The sequence below is a fragment of the Dunckerocampus dactyliophorus genome, chromosome 4, assembly GCF_027744805.1.
Source record: "Dunckerocampus dactyliophorus isolate RoL2022-P2 chromosome 4, RoL_Ddac_1.1, whole genome shotgun sequence".
NCBI classification, from domain to species: Eukaryota; Metazoa; Chordata; class Actinopteri; order Syngnathiformes; family Syngnathidae; genus Dunckerocampus; species Dunckerocampus dactyliophorus.
Genome location: NC_072822.1, coordinates 32,038,499 through 32,065,007, shown reverse-complemented (window position 1 = coordinate 32,065,007; position 26,509 = coordinate 32,038,499). Strand labels below are relative to the sequence as shown.

Here is a 26,509-nt window from a genome sequence, read left to right as displayed (position 1 = left end):
GAGGAAAGTCTTCCAAACCGTGCTCAACAGAAAGCTGAACTGAACTCTCCTACTTTAGTTTTGTCCTAAGGGCGTACAAAACAGAGCCGTGTGATCCTGCATGGGCACTCATGTGCCTGTGTGTGTGTGTGCATGTGTGCGTGTGTGTGTCAGGACTTCAAGTAAATGTATGATTTTATACTTCTATTGTCACCTCTGACACTGTCAGGTTCAAGCAACCTAAAACATTCTAAACACAATAAGAAAGAAGAAAGAAGACAACAAGATTGCTTTTACTCGCGAGGAGATCAGACGGAGATGTACTCAGTTTACAACCTCGATCCATTCTGAGTAAACTCTGCGTTCTCCTCCCTTTTATTCTGTTGGGGAGTTCCCTAGTTACACAGAGCACATTGCAGCTCTAAGGAGAGGGGGAGCACAACAGCTGCAACGTGTCAATACAATCTGTATCTAACTGTGTATGTGTGTGTGTGTTCACATAAACAAACAAGAGTGTGAATCTGTAAACATGCAGTGGGTTTAGAAACAGGAGGTTCAAAAGGTCCGGTGGATAAGATGAAATCACATCATAAATCCAACAGTTACACCAGAACAATCCAAGCATCTGTTGTTTAGCAGTTCCTGTTTCTTCTTCTTCATCTACAAAGAGTGTCTGTGGATGGAACAGAATCGTCTGAGCGCTCATGCGTTCAAGAGGAGTTCCTTCATCTTCTTCTCTGTAGCTTCATGAGTTTTACTGCTCAGACACACACACAAAGGTTATAGTGGTTCAAACAAAGGAAGATACGTTCTTTAAGCAAATATATGATAACATTTATACTGTATACCTTTCTCCAAATGACACCTCATTGTGTAAGAGAGGAATAAACATAATAAGGCAGATAATGTTTTTATATTGATTAGAACTGATTAGATCTGGGGGTTTAAAAAATAATTTGCATTTACATTAAGTAAATTCGATGTGAACAGCTGACCTATCCGGTATACAAGAGTATGTATTTATTATCCATTCCATTCCATTCCATTTCCATTCCATTTTCCTCCGCTTTTCCGGGTCGGACGCGGGGGCAGCAGTCTCAGTAGGGAAGCCCAGACTTCCCGGTCCCCGACCACCTCCTCCAGCTCCACCGGGAGGACACCAAGGTGAGACATAATCCCTCCATCGTGTCCTAGGTCTTCCCCGGGGCCTTCTCCCGGCTGGGCATGCTCGAAACACCTCACCAGGGAGGCGTCCGGGAGGCATCCGGACTAGATGCCCGAGCCACCTCAGCTGGCTCCTCTCGATGTGAAGGAGCAGCGGCTCTACTCTGAGCTCCTCCCGGATAACCGAGCTCCTCACCCTGTCTCTTAGGGTGAGTCCCGCTACCCTACGAAGAAAACTCATTTCAGCCGCTTGTATCCGCAACCTCGTTCTTTCGGTCATGACCCAAAGCTCATGACCATAGGTGAGGGTGGGAACATAGATCGAACGGTAAATTGAGAGCTTTGCCTTCCGGCTCAGCTCTCTCTTCACCAAGACGGTCCGGTACAGCGACTGCATTACTGCAGACGCTGCGCCGATCCGTCTATCGACCTCACGCTCCAACCTTCCCTCACTCGTGAACAAGACCCCGAGATACTTGAACTCCTCCACCTGGGGCAGGACCTCATTCCCAACCCGGAGGGAGCAATCCACCCTTTTCCGACTGAGAACCATGGCCTCAGATTTGGAGGTGCTGAGTCTCATCCCAGAAGCTTCACACTCAGATGCAAACTGTCCCAGTAAACGCTGCAGGTCACAGCCCGATGAGGCCATCAGGACCACATCGTCTGCCAATAGCAGAGATGAGATCCTAGTGCCCCCAAACTGGACTCCCTCGACACCTTGGCTGCGCCTAGAAATTCTGTCCATGAAAATTATAAACAGAATCGGTGACAAAGGGCAGCCTTGGTGGAGGCCAACGTTCACCGGACACCGGTGGTTGTAGTTTGTAGTGGTAAGACTGAAACGCCCATAAAGATGCCTATTTGTGACATTCTAATCAAGTCTCGGCCAAGGGTGTTCAAAGTGTGGCCTGCAGCTCTTTTTCGTAGGTCCACACCACATTATAAAAACATAATTTAACAAGAAAACTAAAAAAAAAAAACTAAACAATTATAGCAAAAATTGAAAATTCAGCAGGATATTTTACAATAATAAAGTCAAAATACTGAGAAAAAATGTTATCTAATGAGAAAAAGTTGTAATTTTACACAAATAACGTTTTAATATTATGAGGAAAACTACTACTACTACTGCTACTACTACTACTACTACTACTAATAATAATAATAATACCAATAATAATAATAACAACTATCTTTGTTCAACACTTGACCGTAAAATTGGTTGTCTTAAGTCATGTCAGGAGTGGCGGATGCCACAGCAAGAAAAGTAGGATCCCAACGCAAGACGAGAGAAACTTCTAACACAAAAATAAGGTTTAATAACAAAAGGTGTCCAAACAGGCAAAGTACAAAGAAAGGAAAATCCACTAGAAGGTAACTAACAAAAAACACTAACAGCATAAGGCTGTTAGAAAAAAATGTAACAGAAAACACTGCAGGCAAACCAGACAGATGACTAACTATACAGAGCAGGTAATGCAAGCAAACAAGGGAGCCAGAAAGCAGGGTAAGGGGAACAGGAGCCGGACTGAGCGGTAGCAGGTAACAGGTAACAGGTAACAGGTAACAGGTAACAGGTAACAGGTAACAGGTAACAGGTAACAGGTAACAGGAGAGTCAGGGAGTACAATCTGGCAAAGGTGAGTAGCTGCTGCCTTGCTTAAGAGGAGTCCAGATTGATGATTGCCCGCAGGTGCGCTGTGGCGTCTCCGCCCACGCCGGCTGAGGTGCACTGCGGACAAATGGCAGATAGGCGGCAGCAGAGCGACAAGCAAAGCCTGACAAGTCAGTGATGACCAAAGCCAAATTCGGCCCTTGGCTGTTTTTTTTATTGGCCAGCAGCAAATTCTAAAAATAGAAATTAACAAGAAAAATGGAAAAACAGCAGAAATTTTACTAGAATTAAGTCAAAATATTGAGAGAAAAAAGTTTTTTAACTTTTTTAATTTAACAAGAAAAAGTCCTAATTTGACATGAATAACAGTGTTATGAGGAAAAGTAATGTCATTTTAATAGCATAAAGTTGAAATATTAAAGATGTTATTTTTTAAAAGTCAGAATATTATGAAAAACAAACTGAAAAAATTCTAATGTTGACAGAATAAAGTTGTAATTATGAGAAGAAGATTTACAAGAATAAAGTTTCAATAGTTTGGAAAAAAAACAGCAGAAAAAACAGTTGGTTTTTTTTACAAGAATAAAGTAAAAATATAATAAATTTGCATTGTAACAAAAAATAAAGTAGTAGTAGTACGTAAGAAATATTAAATATGTAAGAAATAATACAGAATTTTATTGTTTTTTTTAAATAAAAAGTAATAATATGAGAAACAAACAAAACAAAGTTGTCATTTTTGGAAGATTAGGTTGGGGGAAAATGTTTAATATTATGGGAAGAAAGTCCTAATATTATGAGAAGAAAATTTACAAAGATCGAAGAGTATCTAAAAATATTTGCACTTTTTTTTTTTAACTGCAAAAATGGGAAAAACGAGTACAGACCGAAGTCCATACTCGTAATACGCTTTTTCACCTATTTCACAAAGCTGAGATGTAGTTTTTTTTCTTAAAATATATAGGCTGGAACTTCTTAGCATATATACAAAATATCAAAGTGAGCCTTGCATCCTTTCATTTTTCAGTATGTGGACCTCGGTGGAAAAAGTTTTGACACCTCTGGTCTAGGCACTGCTAGGCACACCAATCGAGCTTGAAATTTACTCCTACTTACACAACACAAACATATATAAATATATGTATATGTATATACAGTATATATATATATATACATCTATATATAAAGCAGGTATAAAGTTGTGGTTCAGTTAAAAAGATTTATTATGAGAAATATACAGTGAAACCTCGGTTACCACAGCGTGTTTTCTCAAATTTCAGCCCCCCTCCCAAAATGTTTTGCCTCAGTTTGCGTACATTTTCTGGTTAGCGTACAGTGTTATTAATTCACTGTGAGTCAAACCGTGATCTCAATGTATTTTTATCACAAAACGCCCTTGTTAGCATCCTATTAGCTTGCTAATATATAGAAACAGGAAGCGGAAGTCAGTTCTGTCGCCCCGTCTATGATGTCATCAGTTGTTGACTTGAAGTTGTTTGCTAACTAACACAGTGATGCCACAAGTCTCTGCTTTTCTTTTGACCACGGCTGCAAAATAACCCACAATTGAGCCAGCATTTTGATAGAGAAGGTGACAAACTCTACGAAATTCAAGAAATAACTCATGGCAAAACACGAAGGTGGTGTCCGTGTTGCACTCGCTGCCACATTGCCGTCTTTGTCAATCAGGTCTTCAATCAAGGTAAAAGTTACATATTTTTTTTCATTCCTCATTTATATGCATTTCAAAGTGTTTTTTGCAAATAAAACGATAAATTATTGTAAATATACCACTGTGTGAGCCTGCACTGGCCTGTGGTCAGTGAAGGCATATTTTTGTAGCTGTTTCCTGGACTGATTAAAACATGCGAACATCTTACAGACAAGGCAGCACTTTATAATTAACAAGTACAGTTTTCAACTATCATATCCCAAATTTAAGATTAGTGGGAGAGATTATTTTTAAAATAACACTCAAATTGTGATATTAATCTTAGTAATTGAACACTTGCACATATTTATCTGAGTCCCAGAGATGTTTGTGGGACCAGCCGCCGTTTCGTTCTCTCTCTCTGGGTGTGCTCACTCGGAGCCCTCTCATCTTTTTCCCCATTAGTGCTGTTTTTATGTTCTTTACTAGCGAGACTGTGTGTGGATGCCATTGTTTATATGTGAGTGTGTGTGTGTGTGTGTTTGTGGAGGGCACACAAGTGAGTGCACATGTCCAACTTTATTTAGAAAGTTTTTGAAAATGATTTCAGTGTTTCATAAAACGTTTTCATTTTTCAGTGCATAGAATGTTGTGCCAGTGATTATTACAGTAGTACCTTGCATCACGTAAACCTCCTTTTACGTAAATTCCACTGAACGTAAAGAATTTATGTAAAGTTTTTGCATTCCATACAACGCAAAGCGTCAAGTCGGTGCAAGTTCAGAAATTTGATTTGAATAGCTTGCGCGACAGAGAGAGGGAAACATTTTCCATGACTAACAGAGTACACTTGGTGACACCTTCTGACGCTTCACGCTCTCATTGGCTGATTATCAGGTCACCGCCTACGCTCTCATCTCATTGGCTGATTTATACAGCGAGTACGTGAGTTTGTGTGAGAGACAGGCTTCTCCCTTCAACGTCCCTTCCTCACCGTGGCCAAAGGTGTGAGTTTGGGAAGATCTTGGAACGGATTAGGCTATTTACATGTATTTTACGCTTCGTATAACATAAAAAGCCTGTAACGTAAAAAACCCTATAACGTAAACGTTCTCGGAACGGATTATTTACGTTGTAGGGGCGTCTACTGTATTTTTGTATTTACTTGTTTTTTGCCTAGAAAAAAGCAATAGGAGTTTTGATTAATTTATTGGTCTACTGGTTTATAATTTTTTCTGAACAGTATATTAACAGTTAACAATTAGCAATATTAACATATTAATAATGTCACATTTACCTTTTTCAAAGTTATATTGCTCTAATTGTTACTTCAAGTCAGTTACTTTAACAAACAACATTTGGCTACTGAACATATCCTTTCATGTATGATAGTTAGATAGCTAACATAAACATGCTTTATTAAACCTGTGAGTGAAATGAATGGTACTTGCTTGTCCAATTATTTAGTCATCAATTATTTAGTTGACTTAAGTATTTAGTTAAACACCACTGAATAATTTCCTGATGATAATAAATACCGCAAGGTGGTCGGTGCCAGTCGTGGCGGCAAGCCCCGAACCCGATGGTGGACACCAGAGGTCAGGGCTGCCGTCAAGCTGAAGAAGGAGTCCTATCGAGCATGGATGGCTTGTGGGACTCCTGAAGCAGCTGACGGGTACCGGCAGGCCAAGCGGCATGCGGCTTCGGCGGTGGTCGAGGCAAAAACTCGGGTGTTGGAGGAGTTCTGTGAGGCCATGGAACACGACTTTCGGTCGGCCTCGAAGAGGTTCTGGAAAACCGTCCGGCGCCTCAAAAAGGGGAAGCAGTGCCTGGTCCACACTGTTTACAGTGGGGACGGAAGCCTGCTGACCTCGACTGAGGATATAGTTGGGCGGTGGAAGGAATACTTTGAGGCCCTTCTCAATCCCACTGACATACCTTCCATAGAGGAAGCAGAGACTGAGGATCCGAACGCGGACAATTCCATCACCGTGGCTGAGGTATCTGAGGTAGTCAAAATGCTCCCCAGTGGCAAAGCTCCGGGGGTGGACGAGTTTCGCCCTGAATTCCTCAAGGCTCTGGATGTTGCGGGACTGTCTTGGCTGACACGTCTCTTCAACATTGCGTGGAAGTCGGGAACAGTACCTCTGGATTGGCAGACTGGGATGGTGGTCCCCCTTTTCAAGAAGGGTGACCGGAGGGTGTGTTGCAACTACAGTATAGGGGGATCACACTCCTCAGCCTCCCTGGGAAAGTCTATTCCAGGGTACTGGAGAGAAGGGTACGACCGTTAATCAAACCTCGGCTACAGGAGGTGCAATGTGGTTTTCATCCTGGTCGCGGAACACTGGACCAGCTCTGCACCCTTGCAAGGGTACTGAGGGTACTTGAGTTTGCCCAACCGGTCTACATGGGCTTTGTAGACCTGGAAAAGGCATTCGATCATGTCCCTCGCGGTGTCCTGCGGGGGGTGCTCCGGGAGTATGGGATTGGTGGCGCGCTACTACGTGCCATTCAGTCCTTGTACAACCGCAGCAGGAGCCTGGTTCGCATTGCCAGTAGTAAGTCAAGCCCGTTTCCGGTGAACGTTGGCCTCCACCAAGGCTGCCCTTTGCCACCGATTCTGTTTAGAATTTTCATGGACAGAATTTCTAGGCGCAGCCAAGGTGTCGAGGGGGTCCACTTTGGGGGCACTAGGATCTCATCTCTGCTATTTGCAGACCATGTGGTCCTGATGGCCTCATCGGGCTGTGACCTGCAGCGTTGACTGGGACGGTTTGCATCTGAGTGTGAAGCTTCTGGGATGAGACTCAGCACCTCCAAATCCGAGGCCATGGTTCTCAGTCGGAAAAGGGTGGATTGCTCCCTCCGGGTTGGGAATGAGGTCCTGTCCAGATGCCTCCCGGACGCCTCCCTGGTGAGGTGTTTCGGGCATGCCCAGCTGGGAGAAGGCCCCGGGGAAGACCTAGGACATGCTGTAGGGATTATGTCTCACAGCTGGCCTGGGAACGCCTTGGTGTCCTCCCGGTGGAGCTGGAGGAGGTGGTCGGGGAACGGGAAGTCTGGGCTTCCCTACTAAGACTGCTGCCCCCCTTGACCCGGACCCGGATAAGTGGAGGAAAATGGAATGGAATGGAATGGAAAAAATATAAATTGGGCAGATTGCTTCTATTTTTTTGCCTTTTTTTGTGTGAAACGATTTTTGTACTATTTGACAGAAACTTGAATTTAATTTGATACATGTTTTGGAGTAATACGAATACAAGGGAAATACATCATCAGTTCAGTTCAAGATAACAAAATTAACAATAAAGTACGATAAATAGAAATAGAAATCTGTCCTGCTTAACTTAAACCAGAATAAATTCATTGTCCAGGTTGTAGGGTCTCTAACTTTCATCACTATTGGAGCTGTAAAATCTGTTTTATTTATGAATGCCACCATTTAAATTGCTTTGCATGTTCTCCCCATGCGTGCGTGAGTTTTCTCCGGGTACTCCAGTTTCCTCCCACATTCCAAAAACATGCATGTTAGGTTAATTGGCGAAATTGTCCATAAGTTTGAATGTGAGCATGAATGATTGTCTACATGTGCACAGCCCCAAGTGGCTGGTAGGCTCCAGCATACCCCTGCGACTCTAATTAAAATAAGCGGCATAGAAAATGATAGATGGAACATTTAAATTGTACACTACTTTATTTACCAAGCAGATCTCCATTCAAACAGTGTGGCCATCATCTTTATACTATTTTGTGCTCATTTGTCATTACATAAAGGCATAAAGTCTGAATTCAGCAGTTACAATGAAAAACACAAAGAGTTAAAGCAAATGTTCTTTGAACCTTTAAGCTACTCGAAATCAGCTGGCAAGATAGGAGACAACTGTGACAGTATCACCATCATAAGGATGGACACACTATGTGTTTATGTTCAGCAAACAACCACACACAAATAGCGTTTTGAGGACAATACATAATTAGTACAATGACAACAAGAGAGCAAAATTGTTCAGTGACACTTGAAAAAGTTAGTACGTACGTATGTGATATCCACTTGTAGCTTTCCCGTGGGACAAAAACGAGCTCCAAACTAAGAGCAGTGCTTGTTTGTTTTCAAAACAAAATGTCATTGTGGTAAAAAGTCACATTTGGAGTCTGAAGACCAGAAGCTAGCTGCCGCCAGTGACAGCTCGGCAAAGTGTGTAAACAAAGATGCAAGAAAAGCATTAGGTTTGGTAAAAGGGAGTGATCAGACAAGCTGGGATCAATTGGCGTAGCCTGTGTCAAGCTGTCAAACTGAAGCCATTGAGGTTTTACAGACTAGTTTTGATTCTCGCAGCAGTACAGGACAAAGTGTGTCCCTTGTTGGCTCAATACGAGTGTTGGCAACACAACGTGACACAGCAGATATTTCGAGTTTGCCACCACACGCCGATTCATTTTTGTGATCAACTTTGAAAGGCATTTATTGGCATATGCCGATAACATGTTTTTTACCGCAATCGGCCGATACTGATCGGTGGCCGATCGATCAGAGCATCCCTAATATATACAGTCAAACTTGTCTATAGCGGCCACGAGAGGGAGTCTGCAAAAGTGGCCGCTATAGACAGGTGGCCTCTATAGACAGGTTGGCGTCCAGTTTGAATGTTGACCAGTAGAGGAAAAAAAAAAGGGGGGGGGGAATAATAATAATAATTTTGACCAGTAAAGGGCACTGCGGACTGCGGATAAAAGTTGTACAGCACTATTAGGCTTGTTATTATTATGGTTCATGGTTTTAATCCTGAACATGCATGAGTCAAACAGTAGCACATCTCATAGTACAAGTCACAATTTTGCATGTCCAAAAAGGAGTACGAAGAAGCAAAGCTTATTTAATCCTACCCCTCATCAGTTTCACATCAGTTGCAATACATTTATTCACCTCTTGTTCTTCCAAGTGTACTTTGTAGGTCTACATGACAATGTAGTGCAATCATATCCAAGGTTTTTACTCACTAAAAGGAAGCTAGAGGCTTAATAATAACTGATAGAATACATCCACGACCCACAGAACAAAGCTGTGCTAGTAATGTCTTACGCTTGTTTTTAATATTTTACTTTTTACAGCTTTAGTTCATCAGGAAGTGACGGGAAGTGACGGTGGGCATCCCGAGCAGGAGAGCTAGGCTCAGCGCTAGCTGTGAGTTTGGAGAGAGTTGGGAAGTGTGTTTATGTTGGCGAGGATGTAAAGTCCTGCAGTGTTCTCCGCTGTTAATAAAGCCATTAAAGTGCATCGGCGACGTGAGTCTCTCCTTCCCCACAACAAGCGGCATTACAGTACTGACCAGTGCACACCAGGAAATAAACGGTGTCATTTCTTACAGGCATTGGCTGGACAGCTATGTAGTGGGGCTTGTTTAACCTTTGCCTTGTGGGCAAGCAGGAAGGAGAGACGATGCTGAGAGATGTGTGTGTGTTCTGAGCTGCTGTCTGGTGGCCGCGTTCAGTAAATAAAGTTGGCAGAAGCAACAGGAGAAGTTTCCTTCTTTGCTTCGGAGCTGAATAACACTGACAAGTTAACAGACTAGTAGCGATGGAAAAGAAGACGGCTTTTTTTGTGTCGAATACAGAAGATGAGGACTTTGATGGATTTGTGGATGAGGATTGATGAAAAATAACGTGAGTACATTCTAAAATACTTCAATTAAGTACAACCGAACTCAGTTTTGCTCCGCTGCCGCATGCATGCTAGCGTATGTTTTTTTTTTATTGTAGCGTCGCTGGGAGCACGTCCTGTTCCCAGCCTAATTTGCGGTAATGTTTTGGTTCAAATGCTCTTAAAGTTACATGTTTGACCAGGAAATAGCAAGCTCAAAAGAAGACGGCTTTTTTATGTGGAACAACTGACAGTTTGTGTGGATCTTGTGAATGATTGTGACTGAGCTAGGACTCAGTAATTAAAGTCTACACACGACGGCTTCATTGATTGAAAAACGAAACTTTTTCGTGCATGAAGCTTCGACTTGAGTTGGTAATTTGGCCGGTATATGCAGTCAGGTATTGACCAAGGGAGACAAAACAGGTGGCCGCTGGCCGCGTTGGACAGGTGACTGCTATACACAGGGTCTATAACATGTAAATTTGCTGTGGGGGATTTTTCAGTGGCTGCTATAGGCAGGTGGCCGTTCTATAAAGGTGGCCGCTAAGACAGGTTTGACTGTATGTATTTATTCTGTTCAACAAACATAGATTTTTTCCATCAAAGTGCACGCACTGCGCATCATTTTATTTTATACTCCACTCAGAGGAAGCGAACACATTGTACCCGCCGTGCGCCTAGCCCCACCCAGCTCGCTAAATAACATTAGGGTTTCCGCTACATGGAATTGATATAATAAAAGCCGCCACACCTTTTTTTTTTTCCAAAACTTGAAAATAATAATAATAATATATTGTATGAATGGATATATATGGTATATAGACACATACATAGCTCGTTCTTTACGCAGATATTAAACACAATTAATTTAAAAACAATTTAATTTCATCATAAAAATGTTTCACTGCGCTTTATTTTAATAAACCGGAATCGCCCGTCTGCCATGTTGGCACTTACATGTGTGACCACATAAAAGTATGCGACCCGCATCGTGTTGACGTTCATTTTCTTATTATTATCGTGACAATGAAAAATAGTCTGTAAAATGTCGTCAATTGACGACAGCTTGCAAAGCTTCTCTATGCCAGCGTGTGTGGTCGCTCACATTTCAATCTCAGACTTTGTGGCATCTTTGTTTACAAATTTTGCCTGGCTCTCACTGCCTTTCTGGCGGAAGCTAGCTGGTTCATTTTTGCCCACGGGTGAGTTACAAGTGGCTATCACGTTCATGGGGTACATATCAACTTACTTTTTTAAAGTGTCACTTAGATGTCACACCTTGATGATTTAGCCAGCGCATGCCTGACGTGATCATTTTGATGGCATACGTTGAACTGTGGATGTTTTTTTCAATTTTGGGCGTATACATAGCGTATTCATAATGAGTTGGATGTATACATGACGTATTAGTAACTTATATAGAACGTTTCTATAACTTATAGACAATTTCTACCAACGAATGCGCAGCGTGTTGCCAGCGTTCACAACTTATGCCCAACACCAGTCTAACTTATGCAATCCGCACGGCAGCGTTTGGCCGACGATGACGTGCCGTAGCCTATAAAAAGGCTGCCACTTGATGACTCACCTCACTAGACATCGCAGTGTTAACATCAGCATCATGCCGAAAAATTTCCAAGACCGCTGCCAAGAAGTATCAGGGCGGTGACAGTCACTCTGATGGAGATGACGCAGGTTGTAACGCCTCTTCCCCTCCTGTTAGTTCCATTCCCCAAAGTTGTTTGAGTATTATTAAAGTGTTGCACTGTGCAATAACACTTGAAGGAATACGTTTATTATCGTTCATTGCTGGGGTGTGGTGTCATTATGACGGATGATCATGTTTTTCACGGCTGTCTTTTATACTCATTTGTAAATACAGTCAAACCTGTCTATAGCAGCCACTAAAGGGAAACGGCAAAAGTGGCCGCTTTCGGCAGGTGGCCGTTATAGACAGGTTGGTGGCCATTTTGAATTTGTGCGCGCACATATTAACATGTCTGTGATTAGAAGCTTGTTGTGTTTGCAGATACATATAATTATACTGTTACATGGTGACCAGTAGAGGGCACTGTGGGACTGAGGATAAAAGTTGTAAAGAATTACTGGGTTAATAAACCGCTGTTAATAAAGCAATTAAAGTGCATCGGCGACCGACTTGAGTCTCTCCTTCCCCACAACAAGGGGCATTACAGTATTGACCAGTGCACATTGTCTCACACCAGGAAATAAACGGTGTCACTGTCTGCAACAAGCTCCAAAGAAGACGGCTTTTTTTATGTTGAACAACTGACAGTTTGTGTGGATCTTGTGAATGATTGTGACTGAGCTAAGACTCAGTAATTAAAGTCTACACACGACGGCTTCATTGCTTTAAAAAAAACGAAACTTTTCGTGCATGAAGCTTCTGCTTGAGTCGGCATTTTGGCCGCTATATGCGGTCAGATATTGACCAAGGGATACAAAAAGACCCGCTATACACAGGGTCTATAACACGCAAATTTTCTGCGGGGGATTTTTCAGTGGCCGCTAAAGGCTGGTGGCCGTTCTATACAGGTGGCCGCTAAGACAGGTTTGACTGTGGTTCTATTTTTTCCAACAAACGCTAACTTGGACAGTAACATGCTGTATCTCTCCATTCTTTTTGAATGTAAATACTCCTATGCACTTTATGTTGACGTGATCAATAATGCTTGATTAAAACGTGCATTGTTTCTCTCAGACAAAGAGCAAAAAAAATAATAATAAATGTTAGTTCCATTCCCAGTGTCACAGTGCCCTCTACTGGTCAAGGATGTATAGTATACATAAGGACTTCATACAAGGCACACTATATTGTACTGTATAATGTAATCTAAAAAAACAGCCTCCATCTCCTTTCAGTCAACGCTTTCCAAGAATAGAGCCAAGAAGACACAGTTCTGTCTCAAGGTATGTTGACGTATTACGACTTGTGCGTAACTTACAAATAACGTGTGTGAACGGGCGTCAATGATCGCATAACTTACTGCCCGCATATGCGGGACGTATGAATCATACGTTGACATACGTAGAAAACTTTTGTGCATGCACAACATTTTTGGTCCACCTGGACGTACTACGACGCATGCCGGCGTGCTTCAGCGTGCTCTTAACTTATACAAAACCTACCCATAACTTATTCGACGTACGCCAGCGTATTGGCCAAATTTTTCATACGTTGGCGTAAGCTGGCTAAATCGTCAAGGTGTGACAGGGCCTTTAACAATGTTGCTCTCTTGTTATCATTATAATACTTGTGGCTTTTCTTCAAAACACCAGTGTGTCTAAGTTGTTCAACAGAAACACGTATTGTGTCCATATAGTGCTTTAGCTTTCATGTAGTGATGCTATCACAGTTCACAATTACCACATTTCAGCTCACATCTCAGATAGGATCAGATAACAACACATGTTTGATACTGATTCCATTAGTTATCTTTTTTATTTTCAGAAAGACCATTCAAAGCCTTTTTGGTTCCAATAATGTTTTGGCTGACTATCTGAGGCTGACCTCAACCCTTCTTGACAAGCTTTGGTGTGGTATATACTTGCTTGCTTCCCAGAGAAACTTTTACCACAAACTGAGCAACTAAAGGGTTTTCCCCCTTTGTGTTTCTGCATGTGATTAGCCAAACTGGCTTTGAATGTAAAGTTTTTACCACAAACTGAGCAAGCAAAGGGGGTTTCTCCTGTGTGCTTTCTCATGTGTGATACCAGTAGTGCGTTTAGACGGAAACTTTGACCACAAACTGAACACTCAAAAGGTTTTTCTCCTGTGTGTTTCCGCATGTGGTAAGTCAAACTGGATCTGTAAGGAAAGTTTTGACCACAAACTGAGCATTGAAAGAGTTTTTCTCCTGTGTGCTTTCTCATGTGTGCTACCAGTCGTGACTTTTGAGTGAATTGTTGAGCACACACGGAACAACCAAAAGGTATTTCTCCTGTGTGTTTCATCATGTGAAAAGTCAAATACTGTTTGGAACTAAAGTTTTTACCACAAACTGAGCAACCAAAGGGGTGTTCTCCTGTGTGCTTCATCATATGTGATACCATTTGTGACTTTAGAGGGAACCTTTGACCACAAACACAACAACCGAAAGGATTTTGTGAGTGTTTCAGCATGTGATTAGCAAAACTGTTTTTTTGAGAATAACTTTTAGCACAAACTGAGCAACTAAAGGGTTTTTCTCCTGTGTGCGTTCTCAAGTGTGACAACATATGTGACTTTTGAGTGAATCTTTGACCACAAACATAACAGGCAAAAGGTTTTTCTCCTGTGTGTGTCCGCATGTGTTGGGTCAAATAGGACTTAAAAGTAAATCTTTTATCACAAACTGAGCAAGTTAAACTTTCTTTACCCATATTCTTTTGAGAGCTTTCCGAATGTTTGTTGTCAGTGTGAGTCCTCATATCACTTTTACAGTCTGTATCGCTGCTCAAAGGTTCTTGGGTGTTGTCCCTGTCTTCATCCTCAGGAGAGTGTGATGTTGTGTCGTCACTATCTGATAGCGGAGCTAAGAGCTTGTCTGCTTGTGATCCTCCACAGTGGTCTCCATCAGCTTCTATGTGTTGTGAGCTTCTGCTTTGAAGTTCCGCCCCTCTGTTCTCCTCACTTGGACACAACCAATGTAAAGACTCAGGTGGTTTGTCTTCATGGTCTTCAGCCTTCACAGAGAAAACAGTCAATGGCAACTTGGTGAGATCAGCCTCCTCCGACCCTAGAAGACGTGCTCCCTCATGAGAGATCCAGAGTTCCTCTTCTTCCTCTTTCATGTGGGCGGGCTGCAGATCTTCCTGTTTCAAAGTGGAGCTCCACCCCTGCGGATGAGGGGAACGGTCTTGACGAGCAATCAGCTGCTGGATGTCTGCAGGACACAAACAACACAAACACACTTTAGCTCAGACATGATCCTTGAGATGTTTCTCCTGGAACTCGTTATACACGGACAATCTCGGAGTGCCTGTTGCAGCACCTTTGCGGAGGTAGATGAGATCGGTTTCATATGTAACAATCGGCCCATCGTCGATACCCCATATTAGGGAAATTGGAGCCAATCGATCGGTGTACCCCTAAATAAAAGTATGTATGATTCGTGTTGCTATCTGATCAATATCTGTATATGTATATCTGGCCGATATTTAAGGCTGCATTTTCGGTATCCTATCGGAAGTGCAAAAGTTGTATCAAGACAGCCCTCAAAAAATCAACATATTCAATTTCTCACACAAGGAGTTATTTTTTTTAATTCAGCCTAACTTGTGTCACCAACTACTTTAAGAGTATTCATTATCATGACTATTTTATTAAACTGACTCAAAGTACAATGGCACTTTTCAAAAGAAGTTTTCACGTGTAAACAAAACACCTCCATTGTCCACAAAATGTGCAACCTATTTCTTTAGAGTACCAGTCTTACATGTCGGCATGGGTCTGTTTCAAAGTAGACCAGGTACGAAAAAGTCACGATTTCAAAACCACTAAAATTATCCATCATACGGTTCCTGCAGTATGAGAGAAAGTGGAGGTCCAGTTCGGGCACTGCATTGACATACTTTGTCACGTCCTGTGTTATTCCTCACAGTCGGAACAGGGCTTCCATGTGTTGAAACCACATGCTGTGTTGCCAAAAGTCGGGTCGCGCCAAAGTAGGCATCCCTGATGGAAAGTGTACCCCCTTCCACGGGAGTGCGCATGGCTGAGGAGGGGGCGCAGCTGAGTTTCCTTGCCGAGATATTATCTTAACTTATTAAAAAAGAAATAGTGGATTGCTACGATCATGCTTTGATTGTTAAAGATCGGTATTGAAATGCGAGACATTTCTATGGAAATATATCCTTTTGATTCTGCGCATTACGTGTCGCCCAAGTTAACAGCGTTCACTGCACCGTATGCCAATGTCTTATTATCCTTCTCCTTAAAAGTAAAGTGTAGTTTGGCGATCAGCCTGCTAAATGAACGTAGGCTAAATACTGTGTACTAGATTCAAACAAGCTTTAATTCATCATTTTGGCTCAATATGTTTCTGATCAGTACAGTAGATGAGCATTTAATCTACAGGATATGAGCATTTGAGCACACTGCCAGACTCAATTGCTTCTTTTTCCACTCCAGTTATATTTGTATTGTATTGTATTTGTACTTTATTTATCCCACAGCGGGGAAATTCACTTGTTACAGCAGCAAGCAAGATATATAGGCTATAGATTATAGGCTGTGATACAATGCTTTTCACTGTTTTTTCAATTTATATACTGGTGTACAGCAGTGGTCCCCAACCCCCCGGGGCATTTGGTACCGGGCCGCACAGAAAGAAAAAATTATTTCCATTACTTCATTTTTTTATGTTTTATTTTGAAAAGTGTCCAGATTCTCTCTGTTCCATCCGTCTGACTTGACGCGTGTCCATTGTGCGTGTGCTAACTTTCTCTCGCCGCACAGATAGACTACTACTGTATTTTTAGCATTTTTCTTTCACCTCATATTTGGTGTCAAATGCTGATACTATGTGGGAATGCATAAAGGTAAGTTTTGATGACTTATTGAATGCTAATGTGCACATTTGTCTCAAGTTAATTCATGCTAGCACACTGCCTTTTACCACACACGTCAAACAGCCATGTAATAATCTCTCTGGAAAAACTTGGCTGGAACTTGAACTGGTGGATGGTGGGTCGGCATTCATTTTCTACTTTTAATTTGATGTTATTCATGTCTTAGTTTTACACAATACATAATAAATAAGAAAAATTAGATCGCTATAATGTACGACACCCACCGCTTCAATTAAGTCAGTGCGCCGCCATTGGAGCAAGGTGAAGATATCTTTAATTAACTTTGGTTTTGGCCCTTAAAAAAGTAAGCAATGGATCCTGAGGATTATGAAAACATAATTCGATATAAAGTTAAAAAGGAGTAATTCACGAAGACGGATATGTGTGCGCTTCGACGAAAGTCTCGTCTATATGACATTGAAGGTAAGGTCAATAAGTCATTATTAGTTCGCAAATGTGCCAGAATAAACACGGAATAACTAATATTTTATTAAAGCATTAACTCAAGGGTTAACACTTGAGGCATCTTGATACCCATAACGTTACATTTAAGCACTTTTCTTTTTTCCATATTCGACAGATTGAACGTTAGCTCGGCAGAAATTTGCAATAACACGCCTAAACCACTAGATGACGCCAGAGAAAGAACAAGGGGAAAAGTCAAACCACAAGACAAAACAAACTTTCAAGTTGGAGACAGCGTTTGACGTCACAACATTAGAAGCGAACAAAGAAAGGGAGGTCAATTGGAGAGCAACTTTTTAGAACCTTTCGAGATTCTGGCAATCACTGATAAAAATGTAGATCTGCAGGACGAGAGGGGCAGAATCTACAGCAAAATTAATATGGACCAACTCAAAATAACTATAAATAACTGCCACCCAAGTAGCAGCAGCCGCGGGGGCTCCAGCCACACGAGCAACCGCTACCGCCCCAGCAGCAATAGCCGCCACGCCAGCAGCCGCCGCCCCAGCCACGCCAGCCGCTGCCACCCTAGCAGCAACCGTGGCCGCTCCAGCCACACCAGCAGTCGCCACCGCCCAAGCAGCAATAGCCGCCCCTGCGCCAGCCACATCAGCAGCCGCCCCAGCAGCGCTACCAGCAGCAGTCGCCCCAGCGCCAGCCATGCCAGCAGATGCCGCCCCAGCGCCAGCAGCAGCAGCAGCAGCAGCAGCAGCCGCCATCCCAAATTCCACATAGCCACCTGTAACACCCAAGTCCTGGCAGAGAAATGTAAGATTTTCTGTTTGTATGTCCTGTCTGTCTCTTTCTTTCTTTGTGTGTGCGTGCGCGCCTGTGTAGATGGGGAAATCGGTACAAATATCCTATATCAATTGCTGCTTTTCCCTCATTTAATTTTCTTATAATGTTGGTAGATGTTAAGGATGCTTGGGGGGAAAAAAGTGACATCCATGTGTTCCTCTCCGAAATCGGGCCATATAAATTATATTCCTGGACATTAATAGTTGGTTCTGACATGGAATCGCAAAGCAAAGTACAGTATAATTTCTATTTTCTAAATTATATTTTGTTTTCACTACAAAGCTTTACAAGTTCATTACAACTTAATATTTCTTACAGGTAATCAATGCATATCTGGCTGTCTTTGTGTGTGAACACAATCGCCAGAATGTTGCTAAAGCAGCTTTCATTGATTAATTTGCATTGACTGCAGTTCGCGCAAAAAGGGCTTAAAATAATCAAGGTATACGTTGGTATGATCAAAGTTTGCTCAGATTTCAATATTTGAAATTTCAAAACTAAAGGAAATCTAATGCTTTCAATAGTTATTATTTTACATATGTTATGTTGTGCTTTGAACTACCTTTAATGTTCAATTCATATTTGTAGTCAAAGTTTTTCTCTCTTTTTTTTAAGATTTAACCCCTCTAATATGATGTAGTTCGTGGAATTGTCAATGAACATCATCACTGGACACCTGTGGTAAAATATTCATAAATAAAATTTACATAAAAGTAAATACAGTAATGCAGTGTTTGGTATGAAATCTAATCTGTAAAGAAACAATATCTAATTACTTTTTTCCATCGGAAAAATATTTGCGGGTCATCTACTGTATTTTCACAACCATAAGGCGCACTGTATTATTGGGCGCAGGTATGGTCAAACATATGCTAGCATGCATGCACGCTAAAACATACTGTGTCGCTCAGGAAGTGACAATGCCTTATTTCGTTGGGCAGATTAAGAACAGAACTCTCATTCAGTTTATCAAACCCACTTGAAATCAGGACGGTCATCACTCAACACAACAGCCTCAGTCATGGTGCACAACTAAAAACATCACACGGCAACACAGCAGATAGACAAAAACAGACAAGACACTACTGCTATTTGTGCAGAACTATGTAGCTCAAACATGTAACTTTAAGAGCATTTGCACCAAAACAGTACCGCAAAGCATGCTGGGGAACAGGAAGTCCTCCCAGCGATGCAACAATATGCATGCTAGCATATGTTTTTAAAAAGGCAGCGGGAGCAAAACAGATTTTTGTTGTACTTTATTGAAGTATTTAACAATGTAGTCACATTATTTTTTTATCAATCCTCATCCACACATCCATCAAAGTCCTCATCTTCGTATCCCAAATGAACAGCGGGGCAAGTTCTCCATCAAACACGCCAGGTTCCCTCTCGTCATTGTCTGTCGGTCTGGTTGCCGCGTGGCTCATCAGACCTGATGCGGGCTTTTGTGAAAGCTCCAACAACAGTGCATCAGACACGTTAGCCCAAGCATCCACAAACCATTCACAAATTGTGGCGTAACTCATACGGCGCTGCCTCCCAGTCTTAGTGAAGCTGTGTTCGCCATCTGTCATCCATCGCTCTCACGCTGCTCGCAACTTCACTTTAAACGCCATGTTTACACCGATGTCCAGCGGTTGGAGTTCCATCGTCAAGCCTCCCGGAATGATGGCAAAGCTCCAAGTTCATTTGCTGCAGTGGGTTTTTGCCCATTTCACAGTGGCTGTGAGATGGGCACGCATGGAGTCAGGTGACGCGTGGAAAAAAACATCCGGTCTCTTTTCGCACACGTCACTCAGTCACTCAGCCATTTCCTCCTCGTCCTTCCAGCCCTTTGATTGGTCTTACCGATGACTCCAGCTGGAAACTTTTCTTTAGGCAGCGTCTTCTTCTTGAAAATCACCATAGGTGGCAGTTTCTGTCCATTACCACGGCAACGAAGCACAACAGTAAAAGCCGACTTCTCGTGCCCCGTTGTGTGTATCGCTACCGTGCTGGTCCCTTTCTTCTCTACCGTGTGGTTCACTGTGATGTCAAAAGTGAGCGGCACGTCGTCCATGTTGGTGATGTAGTTGGGCTGGATGTGTTTGTTGGCAATGTATTTACTGCAGTAGGAGCGGAAGATGGCCAGCTTTTCCTTGGAATCCGCTGGATGTTGCTGCGCCACGATAGTCCTTGCCCGGATGGATAGATGGCGCCATTTCATAAAATATACTTATATAACTACTGGGGACGTGCCTTTAGCGTCCTCAGTCACGTCCTCCTTTCCTCTATATAAGCAGCGTCGGCAGGAGATGCTCCCAGTCAGTAGAGCGGAGTGCTCATCAAAGTCATGCAGCACCACTTATAGATTTTGGAACTCGGTGCACACATAAGGCGCACCGCATTATAAGGCACCGCGTCCATTTTGGACAAAATTTAAGACTTTTAAGTGCGCCTTATGGTCGTGAAAATACGGTACCCACAAGAAAAAATATCCCTGTTTTTGGATTCGCTGGTGGAGTCAAAGGAAGCCATCCAAAAATGTTCGGATACAACAAGGTGAGGATAGCTTTATGAAAGCATGGTAACGGGCATGTACTTGGGTGCTACAATGTATAAGGGTGGGAAAGTTGGGACGATTCCAAGGTCCCATGACTGACAGCGGCCCCAGTAAAGGGTAAATTTTGCTATCGGTTTGTGATGATTAAAACACACTTGTATTTGGTAAATATCCACATTGACCAAAATTAAACTTCCATATTGGCTGACCACCCCTCATAGCTACATTAAATGGTTTGGTCCACTACTGCCTTCACCTGCTTCTAGCTGCAGCATGTTGCCTGTCAGTCGGCAGCTGTGGCAGAGCAGAGTGAAACTATGCTGCTAGAGCCTAGTAAAATATCTAGGAGTGGAAAAAAAGGAAAAAGGTTAGAGAGGTAAAGGAAAGGTGATTTTTTTTTTTTTATACAAAAGGGGACTTTAATTCCTGGCGGCTCCCCCACGCATGTCAACCATTGCTACAAAAGTGGCACATTTCTGTAATATTATTGCGAATTGTATCAATAGGTAAACACATTTTTGATATAATAGAAAAACAATATTTGTACTTTTTTTCTGTAGGGCCTTCATGCGAAAAAAAGGCTGCGATTTTTCAAGATTGACCTGCAGTACTGAACAGCACACACACCAACTTCACAGTATATCGTGTGGAGTTTTTACATTGAAAGTCGTCCTCAAATTTCTGTACTTCAACACTGTTCCATCAATTCTCCTCACGACAAATATTACATTTGTTTATGACATCTAAAATACAAAAGTTATTAACTTGCAGCAGATTAACATCTGTACATGTCAAATGTCTTCCAGTTTGCGGAAGGTCTACTGCCAAAGCAAGACGTAAGTTTGCCCACTACATTGACATCAACAGACACAGGCTGAAAATTGCAGTGACTCTTCTCATGGAGACTGGTAGGTATTTTGGCATTTGATAGTGTCTATACAATTCCATGAAAACTGTTAATGTACTATTTCCTAAAACGTATGACTGTTGATAATAGTTTTATGAACATTTTGATGCATGGCAATATCACACATGCTCTTTGTCTCGTTTTTAACAAATGACCTGACAGACAGATGTCACTTTTGTGAGGAAGAAAAACACAAGACTGATACAAATTGGGTAACTGAAATAATTCAGTTAATAATTCAGTTTTTTAATCAATTCAATAATTCAGTGATTTCTTCATTTGGAATTGAATACTCTTGTATGTAGGACTATTCCATTCTTTCACGCCACTTAAAATATTTTATATTAAATATGTGTACAGTTTGCATTTTCTCCCCGTGCGTGCGTGGGGTTTGTCCGGTACTCCAGCTTTCGCCCACATTCCAAAAACATGCATGTTAGGTTAATTGGAGACTCTAAATTTTCCATAGTATGGATGTGAGTGTGAATGATTGTCTGGCGACCAGACCCCCGCCTCTCTCCCAAAGTCAGCTGGGATAGTCTCCAGCATAATGAGGACAAGCGACATGAATGGACGGATGTTTCCAACACTAACAGTGTATTGCTTCTTGAAAGACATCGTTTTAAAGCCTACATTCTGTCTTTCAGATTCAGTGATGTTTGTTGGCGGTGGTTCCACCAAATGTGCATTCAAAGACCACCAGAAGAAGAATGGTTATTACTGTGGGTTTTTTTGTTGTTGTTATTGTGGTTACTACTGGAGCAGTATGCTAATTTCTTTATTTACAGTATATTCAGCTGTATTGTATTTGTTAGAAAGCCCATAATTTACCATGTTTTGTATTGTTTATCCTCCATTGATGATGTTTGGATTTGGGCGTTGTTTTGTCCCACTGTGTTCGGCCGTCAGTGAACGCACCGCAGTAGTGTAGTAAAATGTAAAATGTAGTAAAATGTATTTTTTATGACTTCTCCGACTCTGTACAGGCAGATGTACCCTTCCTCTCCTTTCTTGCGCCTCATCCTTGTTCCCCCAAGTTAATGCTGTGTGTGAATGCATAAAGGTGAGGTTTTAATTCCGTTGTTAGAGCTGTGTGAGTTCTATTGTACACTTTTGTTCAGTGTAACTCTCGTGTTCATTAATGCTAACATTAGCATTCAATTTAACTGTATGGTGATTTATTATATTAATAAGCATCATATTGACTTAATGTCCTTATTGAGTTCTGTATTTGATGTGCCTTTGGCTAATCATTATGTTTATGTGTAATATTAGTTACATTCATTTACTGATTGTTTATTCAGTGACTTTTGTGTATTCTTTGTATGTTGTTACAGTACCACAGCATAAAGCCTTATAAAGACCACAGTTTACCAGTGCTTGTTGCCACTGATTGAGATAAATCCACCAAACAGAGGACAACTTGCCGTGTTCTTTGACTTGAACACACATTTAAACCTTTGACCGCTCCAAACCAGTGCATCCTTGGAGACATCACCACGCTGAGAACCCTCTCCGTTTCAGTATCAAAGGGTATTACCCTTTTTCTGCAAGGTGTAGCTTTATGTATACTGTATTTACCTTTTTATTCTATAAATTGCATGTTATACAACAAATCTTGCAAAACCAAAAAAAGGAGGCCAACATATGTATCCCCTCTAACTTTAGCTGGGATTAATGAAACTACTCCCAATTCACAAGTTTTGTTTTATATCATCACAAATGGCTGCACAATAATCCACATGATTATAGAAAAAAAATCTGACAATTATGGCAGGGAGGTGCATTTCATATCAGGCATATTAAGCATAATGTATTTATGTAGCAGACACAGTCATGCAGGTTGAAATAATGTGTACACCCCTCATAACGTAATGTTTTGGTCGCTAGTGTTGACAATTTCTGAATAAATACTATGATGTTGCTCAAGATGACCAACAAAGGGCGGATTTTAAAAGAAATACTGTAAACCCATATATAAATTTAAAAAACAGTGAAAAGCAAGAGTTAAAGTAAACAACTATTGTCTTCAGTATTATATCACAGCCTATAACTGGAGTGGAAAAAGGTGAAATTGAGTCTGGTAGTGTGCTCAGATGCTCATGTCCATGCTCATCTACTATACTGATCAGAAACATATTGATCCAAAATGTTGATTTAAAGCGTTTGAATCTAGTACACAGTATTTAGCCTACGTTTAGTTAGCAGGCTGATCGCCAAACTACACTTTATTATAAGGAGAAGGATAATAAGACATTGGCATACGGTGCAGTGAACGCTGTTAACTTGGGCGACACGTAATGTGCAGAATCAAAACTATGTATTTCGATAGAAATGTCTCACATTCCAATACCGATCTTTAACTATCTAAGCATGATCGTAGCAATCCACCTTTTCTTTTTTAATAAGTTAGATAATATCTCGGCAAGGAAACTCAGCTCCGCCCTCTCCGCAGCCGTGCGCACTCCCGCGGAAGGGGGTACACTTTCTATCAGGGATGCTTACTTTGGCGCGACACCTGTCACGCTGTTGTCAACTATTGGCCGAGACATTACTCACGCCAAGGGTCATTCGGAACGAGACAGTAGTCGAGGATAAGTGGTATAACCCGTTTATTTTCCGCTGAACAACAAGCAACAACTACGGTACTTAGCAACAATCACATGACCAGGAAACTGAAGCGCAACTTGGTGAATGTGTTAAGTATATTGTGCGTCACCACACAAGCAAATTAATTTAAAAAAATACACAATCCAACAATTATGTTGTTACCTTCCTGAGCCACCATGAAGAAACTATTTATGCTGCTGTGCCTTGACTTATAGGATTAGCCACAGTAGACTGTATTAAGGGGTTTTGAAACTGTTACAATTTGCTTTGGTAAATTTGATCTTCCAGTTTCTTCATTTGTCTTGTCACCTTGTTCTACTCTGACTTGAACTCCGCTGCCTTCGTCAGGCTAACAATCATGTCGGCTCTTTGTTTAACTTGCTCAGAACGGTCGGCTGATTTAAACTAAAATAAATTCTCTTTTCAGGCTTTACTGTAGCCTTCAAAAAGACGTTGTTGGAAATTTCAACTCGCTCACCGTTATCTGCAGTTTGGGGCTTTTTCTCCATTGATGATTTGATGGGAGTTGGTGGCGCTGATTCTCTTCCGCCTTCTCTTTGACTGGACGTCGCCATCTTAGCATAGCAGTGGTTCATCTTCTATCACGTCCTCAATCTTCACTTGAGATAGCACTCCTATGCTACACATTCAACTTCCGTTTCGTTGGCTGTACAAAAGACGAATCTCTGAGGTTCTTATTTTAAACTCCTGTCTGGAGCTACGGAAAGCTGCAGCCGCTCAGGCCGCCTTTCACTCCACGGTCTGGTCGGTACCGGTATCCCTTCTGCGCATGTGCATAACGCGTCTCCATCCTCCATCCGGTCGGCTTGTATATGTCCATTGTGGAGAAATTATACACGCTTCTTTCCTGCTTGTGTAAATTATTTTAGAAATAATTAAATAATATTAATCATCCTATTAAATTAAATAGGCAAAAAATGTATACATATATTTAAGGACAAATAATGTTATTAGTTATTGGTATCAACATTTCAGCTTTTTCTCATCACATTAAGCCAGAAGCCCGTATAGGCGGGAAACTTGGGACAAGGAGCTCAGAATTCATGGCGGCACCCCTCAAAATGTTCAACAAACTCCCCTTTTGATTCCTCATATGACCACAGAAACACCATCAACTGAGCATTATCAGTGGTATCAGTGGACGCATCCACAGCTGGGGAAATGCACTCCTATTTTATAACACAGCTGCTTAACTAGTACGTCTGATTGCTGTGGAATCTGAGGGGCGGATTTGTTTCATTTTAGCTGTCATTTACTTTTTTTGTTGGCCCTCAAACATTGTGTCCATCACTTGTGTAACAATAGGAACTGTTGTTGTTGTTTATGTTGCACACAGAGTTCTTGAAGTGACGGAGTTGAGAGTCGACTGCTACCGAATGCAGGAGAGATGGGATTTATGGCTCTTTGAGGGGAGCTGGATCTTGGTGAGCCTTTCCCTTCAAAGTGCCGTTCAAAAAAATGGCTTATTTGGCTCATTTTTATATTTATTAAGTTTTAAAAAGCCAGCCTGGCCTACTTCGTTTTATCTTGGAAATAATCACTGGGAGGAATTAATTTTGATATCCCACCAATATGAGTTTGAATTATTCTGAAATATTGATTATAGCAATGATCATTACAATGAATTTTCATGAAAAACAGCTTAGAGCAAAGATTTCGACATAAGAATATTGTTAATAACAAAGAGCAACAAAACTACTCTTACTGACTCTCCTCCTCTTCATGTAGACCGCTCATTGCTGCTGCTCTCCGAGGCAGGGGGCACTCATGTATTTTTGTTTTGCTGTGTTTTTTACTAGCACTCATGTGCAGCTTGCACAAAGTGGTGTGATGCTATTTGCATATCTAATAAGCGCGCCCAGCTGTGCTGCGCTCCTCCCCATGTAACTGGGAAAAAAAGAACGGTTCCCAGCTGCGACTCGGTTCACGTCGTTTATGTTGACGAGCCATTGAAAAGAACCGGTTCGTTCGTGAACGTCACAACGCTAGAACTCGGTGGGATTGATGAGCTGCATAAGCAAGACTGCTTGCTGCTGAGGTTGGACGGAGTGAGTCGCCTAGTGTTGAGTCAAATCAGTCCTGGCCAAGAGGTCAGCAGCACACGGCATAATAAATACAGAAATAAAATAAATTACAATCAGATAAATAATTAAAAACACAAGCATTGCTCTTAGATTTCTCACTGACGAGTATGTAAAATACAACGAAAGGCACTGTTATGACATTTTCAGTTCAGTCTGTATATGTCTGTGTAGGCTCTCAGTCGTACAGGAGTTGTCCATCGAGGGAAAGGCTTCTTGAGACGTCATCTGTACTTCTGTGAAGAAAGTGTCGGACGTTTCGCTCTTCATCCGAAGAGTTTCGTCAGCGAACTAACAAGTGCTGGTAGCCTAGGCCTTAAATACAGTAAGAGAGGGCGGAATTGGTGTGCCAAGCTACCAGCACTTGTTAGTTCGCTGACGAAGCTCTTCGGATGAGGAGCGAAACGTTCGGCACTTTCTTCACAGAAGTACAGATGACGTCTCAAGAAGCCT

At 41.8% G+C, this 26,509-nt stretch overlaps 1 protein-coding gene across 1 annotated transcript; it reads right to left on the bottom strand.

Annotated features, from left to right (window-relative positions):
• Window positions 1-7,949: 7,949 nt before the first annotated feature.
• LOC129180506 (zinc finger protein OZF-like) lies at window positions 7,950-24,730 on the bottom strand. Its single transcript, XM_054775049.1, has 2 exons — window positions 24,433-24,730; window positions 7,950-14,942 (listed from the first exon to the last, which is right to left on the bottom strand). Exons 1-2 carry the CDS (start codon window positions 24,548-24,550, stop codon window positions 13,525-13,527), a joined length of 1,536 nt encoding a protein of 511 aa, XP_054631024.1. The 5' UTR covers window positions 24,551-24,730; the 3' UTR covers window positions 7,950-13,524.
• Between the last annotated feature and the right edge of the window lie 1,779 nt (window positions 24,731-26,509).

What these genes read in the sequence shown, in the direction of transcription:
- LOC129180506 (XM_054775049.1), bottom strand. Translation starts at nt 24,550, where the DNA reads ATGAACCACTGCTATGCTAAGATGGCGACGTCCAGTCAAAGAGAAGGC. An exon ending in GCCCCAAACTGCAGATAACG is followed by an intron (nt 14,943 to 24,432) that starts GTGAGCGAGTTG and finishes TGTGTCCTGCAG; the next exon opens with ACATCCAGCAGCTGATTGCT.